Source organism: Anas platyrhynchos, chromosome 3 (genome assembly GCF_047663525.1).
Source record: "Anas platyrhynchos isolate ZD024472 breed Pekin duck chromosome 3, IASCAAS_PekinDuck_T2T, whole genome shotgun sequence".
Taxonomy (NCBI): Eukaryota; Metazoa; Chordata; class Aves; order Anseriformes; family Anatidae; genus Anas; species Anas platyrhynchos.
Window position 1 is genome coordinate 83,854,011 of NC_092589.1, and position 7,268 is coordinate 83,861,278.

Consider the following 7,268-nt stretch of genomic DNA (forward strand, 5'->3'; position numbering starts at 1 on the left):
TAGGTTCCATCTCTTTCCTCCTTTCTGGGGTTGTACACAAGCAAAATAAGCCACAGTAATCCTTTACACAGGAACAGGCTGAGAAGCGGAGAGAAACGACCTCAGCATCCCCCAGCCTTATCCCAAATCCCTCAGTCTTCCTCTCAGCACTCGGTAGAGCAGAAGAGGCAGCGTGAGGGCACAGCTCCCTCTGAAGCACTCTGCTATAGTCACTGGGTGGCTCACACTACTACTGCAGCCACCCACAGCCACCTCACGCCCAGACCCTCACATCTCCAAACCTGCTGGCACCGGTCTCAAGCAGGTTAAAACCCCAAACCCTTTTGGAACAGCACCACCACCGCGTGCCTCTTGACCCTTCCCACAGGATTGAAGCCAGATGAGCTGCCAGCCGCGAGCCCCCCAGCACGGCTTTGACCCCTTGGCATGGCTGTGACCCCTTTGCTGCAATCCAGGCTCCTCTCACCCCCTGGACACCCCAGGAGCGAGGAAAGCCACCCCCCATCACCCCAAAGAGCGGGATAACCCCCCTCTCCCCTCCACCCCTCTTTACCATGGCGTCGTAGCGCAGCAGGTTCATGAAGTGGACGGCCTCCTGGCCCTTGTAGCGGGAGAACCAGACGGTGCCCTGGTACTGATCCCCGGCGTCCAGCAGCAGCACCGCGCCTCCCCCCGGGGCCGCCCGCTCGGCCGCCACCCGCGCCGCCCGCCGCGCCACGCCGCCCTCCCCGCAACCCCGCGGGGCCCCCGCGCAGCCCCGCGCCTCCACCCGCGCGTGGACGTCGTTGGTGTGCAGCACCGTCAGCCGCAGCCGAGCCGCCGCCGATGGGCAGAGGGGCAGGGACAGGCACAGGGACAGCCACAGCGCGGCCACCCGCCGCCACATCCCTCCCCGCTGTCCCCTCGCTCCACCCCCGCGGTCCCTTCTCGGTGCCCCCCGGTGCGCCCCGGTGCGCCCTGGTGCGCCCTGGTGCGCCCTGGTGCGCCCCGGTTCTCTCCCCCCGGTGCTCGCGAAGTGGTGGCACGGGAAGGCGAAAAGGCAGCCGGCAGCGAGGGGACAAACTCCAGGGAGGCTCCTCGGTGAGTGGTTGGGCTGCTGGAAGGGCTTTCTCAACCTTTCGCGGTGGCTCGCAGCGTCCCACCCAGCCTTTCCCCTCCTCCTCTTTTTTCTCCGGCGGTGCTGAAAATAAAAGAGCGAGCGGCTCCTGCAGCCCTCGGGATGGCTTAGGCGGCTCGAAGGGCTGCTTTAATTAGGGTTTTAGTGTTTGCAGCTCGTGGATCGCTTTCAAGAGGATTTCCGTGGTTAAATGCTGAGCGTACGGTTGTGGCTTGGCATGTGCCTGCTGAGGGGAAAAAACAGGAACGCCGATGCCCTAAATAAACAACTCGCGAGGGGTCCTGTGCCATTTCGGTCCATCAACGCAGCCCCCAGCCTGCCCCTTTAAGCTGTGTGCCCACAGCGTGTCCTGCTCCTAATAAACGAGCAAATTATCCGGAGAATGAAATTGTGGAAAGTGAGCTTTTCATGTGCTTTAACTTCCCTATAAGTCCCTGCACCCTATGGACAACCTCACATTGTAAGCAGTGACCAACTGGTCGATTACCAATTAGTTTATTTATTAGTTTATTTATTTATTTATTTATTTATTTATTTATTTTCTTAAAAGCAGAAGTTTCCCCATCGCATGAAAAAAAAAAAAAGTGACAGTTTCCTACAAGCGTTGCGGAGGCTGCACGCGTTGCTCCCTCCTTTCCGCCGGGTGATGTCACGCCACGGTTTCCTGGGCACCCAAAGTCCGTGGGATGGAATCTGAACTCATTTGGTCTGCTTTGTTTCCCCAGATGGCTGGGAAGCGAATGAACCTGTATTTTCTTCCATGGTGGCTCCGCTCCGCTGTCCCCATGCTCCCACGCGTGACGTGAATTAAAATAGCTCTGTGGCATCTCCTCATTTCCTTGGATGACTGTGCTGTGCCGTGCCTATCCCATCCCAGGAAAACCCTTCATGGCACGAGCCACGTTGGCAAAACCCAGAGTCGTATTTCTTCTCCTCCTTTCCACATCCCCCTCCCCTGGCTCTTGCAGACTGCCTGGCTGGGATCCAGCCCAAAGCCAAGACATTTACATGTAGGTGTCCACAAGTAGGTGCCCACGCCTGCACCAGTTTGGTTGAGCTTTCACTGTGGCCACTGGAAATCTGGTCAGGACAGTCACTGGCATGCAGGGAGTGTTCCCGTTGCCCTGCAGCAGACACAGCAACTTTATAAGTTTAAACAGATCAACGCTGGCAGAAAGTAAAAACCACTTGTCCTGAAGTCAGTCACGTCCCCTTTGTCCTGATCCTGCAGCCCTGCTCTGAAACTCCTAGACAAATAGCAACACGGGCATTATCAAGTACCCCAAAACTCCTAGGAAGTCACCTTTTCAAAACCAAAGACAACTCTGGCCAGCCACTCTCCTGGATGGCCAGGTTTGCACGCGTGTGTGCACGTAACACCATTTCTCTTGTTGTCGCCTTATCCTTCTTCACCAGTCATCATTCACAGCCACGTTATTTTTAAAGAAATGCTTGTTCTGCCCACCACAGCTATGTGCAAACATAGAGACACAGGGAAAAAAAAATAAAAATAACTTAAAAAAAGAGGTAGGGAGCAGAACATCCTTGTACACACAATATTGTCTTTGACTTGCCCAGCCCAGCCCAGCTCAACCACAAACTCCACCGAGCTCTTCCGTGTCTGGAACGGGCGTGCTTTAGTCTGGGCTGGGAGAGTGTGTCAGAAACAGCCCGGGATGCCCTGGGGTGCTGCTCCTTGTGTTTCAGGGGTGGGATGTGGAGTGCTCGTGGAGGGCCCACCCCGTGTCTCTTGTGCCTGCTGGCCATGGCCATCCACAACATCCCCCTTATCAAGCTTCCTGCTGTGGTTCTGCAAGGATCTCACCTCTTGTAACATCCACATACGAGGTGGTCGGACACCCAGTGGGCATCCTCTTGCTGTGGGAAGGGCTCTCTGATGACAGTGAAAACTGTCATCATGAAAAACATCTTGTTGGACATGAACTGAAGCAAGAGGAGGGAGCAGGTGGTGGACCAGCCTTGTGCTGAAAACCGCTGCTCCACAGCCAGGATGCCCAGAGTGGGGATATCTGAGTGAGGGGACATGTTACTGAAACAGTATGAAAAAATGTGCCAGAAAACATGTGTCTATGAGGAAGAGGGAAGGGCTAAACGGAGGAAAAAAGTGTTGTGTTCATAACTGTTAGCTGACTCCTTTCTTTTTCCACTTCTGCTCCTCTGAAATCGGTGTGCTCTAGGATGAGTCAGTGGTGCATCCTGTGACACTGGAGGTTGGTCCTTGTATTCAGCACGGGCACATGTCCCTGGAAAGCTCTCCCAGAGCTCCTTTAATCATTTCTCACCCAGGAGAAATGGCTCTGGCACGGGCTAAAGATACTCACCAGAAATGTCGCAAACCTTGGTTGAGCAAGGGTGAGTTCCACACGCAGCCAGCAGTACCTCGAGAGAGTATGGGCATTGTCTCTCCTTCACTGTGGTTTCTCTCTAGGAAGTGGGTTGCTCTGTGTTGTTCCTCTAGGTCACTCCACAGACTTGTACAGACAACGAGCTCTTGGTCTTATTGTGGAAGCCAGCACTGAACAAAGGATAAGGCATATGTAACAACTTTGGGGATTAGATGTTACTAGAAGTAATTCCTGGAGCTTTTGACGCTGTGTTTCTTCCATGCCATCCCTGTCGCAGGGCCCCAGCAGCTCACAGCAGGCATTGCAACACATCTGGTTTCAAAATATCCTGCAAAGCGCCAAGAACAGGACGCCACTCGGCTGCACGGGATGGCTTCTAGAAGGACTCGGTGCACTGAGGCCAAAGCAAGCCTCTCTTCAGGGACTGGCCTGGAGGTGACTAAGCGCTGTCACAGATGTTGGCAGCCAGCAGGGTGCACATCCCGCGTGGGTGGACCTTCTCATGCTTTGCCACAACCCTTCCAGGCTGGCTTGGCTGAGCAATCAACCGAGCTGCAAGGAATGGTGTTTTCTGATATTCCTCTGTTTCGAGGTGTTACAGGAACAGCCAGACCTCTCTTTGGCCCTTACATTGAAAGGTTTTGTTTGTTTGTTTGTTTGTTACCCTAGGTGTTTGTTTGCAAGGCTGTAACCCGAGGTCAGCCGCTTCTTACCCAAGAATGAGAGCCCAGAAACAATGAGCTGCCTCAGAAGAGCTCCGAAAACTGCCAGTGTCATAAAACATGTTGTTGGTTTCTCACAGAGCTCATCACCTCCATGCATGGCTTCATTTTGTCCCCGATCACATCATCTAAGAGGCGTGCTCTCATTGATTCTCCAGGGCTGCACAAAACACATCTTCTTGGGTACAATCCCGCAGCTGTGGTGTTATCTCTGCCTCCCGTGTCTCACAACTCTGAATTTTCATTGCTATGCTCAGTCCAAACAGACTCAGTCTCTTTTGATGCTACTATCTTTCTCTCTTCTCATCTTATCACTAATTGTTGTCAGAGTCATGGCACGAACCCAAGTAATCTACCGCTTTATCTCTGGTGTGGAGTGATTTTACGCTAGTAAAATCAAAAGGAGAAGTGTTTTGCTTTCACAGAGAAGAATTCACTAACTGCTCTGTGCATGTCACTGAGGGGATGAGGAAAAGGAGACAGTGGCTACCCACCACCTGTTAGTTTTGTAGGGGGGGTGTACACTGAGAAAAAAAGGCTCCTTCCTTCTCGCAGTACAGCAGAGTTGGAGTGGGACAGGGCTAGTGGCGAATATCGCCCCTTCCAGCTGGGAAAGAGCAGTTGTTGTGTTACTCCTTCCCTCGGCATGGAATAGCAGCCTCATGTGGTTGTTTCAAGCCCCTGCTGATGCCGCAAGTGGATTTCAGTTCCTCGGCCTCTGTTCCAGTTCCCATGGTGTCTGCACGCCGTGGCACACTGTGGTTAAAGTGCGTTTCACCAGTACTATTTTCACCTTCTGGTCACAATGTCTGGGTTCAGCCATGTATTTTTGGCATGTGATGCTTCATTTCTGCTTTACTGGAAACTGTTATGACATTGGTATTATGAGTATTTATTGCCTTCTCTTTAGAAGCGTGCAGATTCCAACCCCAGAAGTGTGTCAGATGTGAGGTGTTACTGAGACCAGACATAAAGAAGCCTTGGGCCAGAGTTTACAGTCCAGATTAAGAGTACATGGAGCAGGCTGTTAAGCTAACTAGATATGTTGGTAGGGAAAAGTATCAGATGGAAAAATGTACGGGAAAGATAGTGTATAAATCTAAAATATAAGTTTTGAGATCATAGTTGGATTTCACTTTATTGTTTGGTCAGAAAACACAGTTTGGAAATCTAACCCACTGGCTAGATTGGTGTCCTCTTGCCTGACCTGTTAAACTTTGTAGTTATACATTTTGTACATTAATAAAGCAGGTTGGTTGTAGTAGTGTGAAATATCACCATATTTTTTAAGCTATGATCCACCATATCTAGTTCTTAAAAATACTTCCCACAAGCAAACAGCTACCAAGACTGTCTCACAGTAGTCAGTGTGAAGAGAGAGGCATCCTGCCTTTCACGGTCACCTACTTTACAATAAAATTTCTACTGATGGAAGCGAGTCTAGATGACTTTTGTTAGGTCCAACGAATCCCACGTGCACACAGGATATAAACATACAGACACAATTTTATAACGCATAAAACACATCAGGGTGTTGTACGAAATTAAGATGAAGATAGCTCCTCAAGTCATGCGTAAAGATATGATCACCACTCATAAAACAAAAGCGAGCAGCGACTGTCTAGCAAAAGTTTCACCAAGTGAATTCCCAAATATCATGGTGAACCTACAAAGGTGCAAAGGTGTTCAAGTAAAGCACTGTTCTTTCTTCAGGGTTTGTCCAGTGGCTTTAACCATAACAACATTCTTTTTCTACAAAGCTGTGCCTCATGCCTGGTGTCATTTGTAGTTCTGCAACAAATGAGGTCTGAGGAAGGGAACAAATGAGTCCAGAAGGAGCAAAAACACCTTCCATCACTGTATAAACTTGATCATCTCCAAAACATTTTTTCTTTTTTTTTCCACTTTTCCAAGATGCTTTCATTAATACATGGGGCTGGATAAAAACAATTTTAATGCTGGTATTGCCTGATTTATCTATATTTGACCTGGAAACCTTAACAACTTTTTTTTTTTTTTTTTTTTTTTTTTTTTTTTTACATTTAAACATTTAAACAAAACATTAAAACAAAACAAAACAAAACAAAACATTTCTTCTGAAATTCTGTAGGGTTTTAAAAAAGAAAATTTAAACAAAAATAAAACCCTCTTCCTGCTGCCTTCAGCCAAAGTGACAGACAGTAATGGCATGTTTTCAGTCTTCATGGTACAATATTGCAGTTGGTCAGACAAGGGGTTTCACAGAGACTTGCAGGAAGCAGTACAGTGTCACATATGCATCCCAAGGCCTGTAGGGAGAGATGGTCTTTACCGATAACAATTAGTTTCTTTCTGCTTGTTCCCTCCCTTTTTGAGTCCTCCTGTCTCATCTCTTCCATTTTATTATTTCTTTTCTTTTCTTTTCTTTTCTTTTCTTTTCTTTTCTTTTCTTTTCTTTTCTTTTCTTTTCTTTTCTTTTCTTTTCTTTTCTTTTCTTTTCTTTTCTTTTCTTTTCTTTTCTTTTCTTTTCTTTTCTTTTCTTTTCTTTTCTTTTCTTTTTTTTTTTCTAACTCCAGCTCCAGGTACTAGTCCCATTCTCTTTGCTTGTACTACCACTTATTTCACTTTCTGGCCCATCAATCCTACAAGTTCATTTGATTTCAATGCCCTGCCCTGTCACCAGCTTACCAGTCAACTTACTACTTCTGGCTTGGATTTTCCTGGCTCCCACTTCACTTGCACTGTAAATCCCTGATTCTTTCTCCTACTTTCTCTCCCCAGACCATGTATGTTGACAAATACAATTCATCACTTTGGGGTATCCAAGCATTATTCAAAATGCATAAACAGGAAGGTACCATTCTCTTTCTGGGCGAATTTCTGGTTTGCACCTGACACCCATTATTTAATCAGGGGGAAAACAGTTCACTGCCGTCGCGCCCATGCACTGCTCGTCTAGTGTGATGCTGCACTCTGCTGGCTGTGGCTTGTACAGTCACTCGCATTTTTCAGTCTGCTCCTCTTTTTCTACAGTTAGTTTGTTTTCAGCAATTTTCAGTATAAATGCGGGTTTAGCACAAATCA

General features: G+C 48.5%; 1 protein-coding gene and 1 long non-coding RNA gene across 2 annotated transcripts in view; one reads left to right on the forward strand and one right to left on the reverse strand.

The window, feature by feature from the left end:
- The window catches only part of NT5E (5'-nucleotidase ecto), a 24,375-nt gene extending 23,088 nt beyond the window's left edge, over positions 1 to 1,287 (reverse strand). Inside the window, exon 1 of the mRNA XM_027454936.3 lies at positions 554 to 1,287. Coding sequence (XP_027310737.3) covers positions 554 to 886 — 333 coding nt within the window. The 5' untranslated portion in view covers positions 887 to 1,287. The remainder of the gene's footprint in view (positions 1 to 553) is intronic.
- Positions 941 to 6,235, forward strand: LOC140002229 (uncharacterized). The gene is made up of 2 exons (XR_011808475.1): positions 941 to 1,080; positions 1,843 to 6,235. It is a non-coding gene; the product is annotated as an uncharacterized lncRNA (long non-coding RNA).
- The last annotated feature ends 1,033 nt before the right edge of the window (positions 6,236 to 7,268 follow it).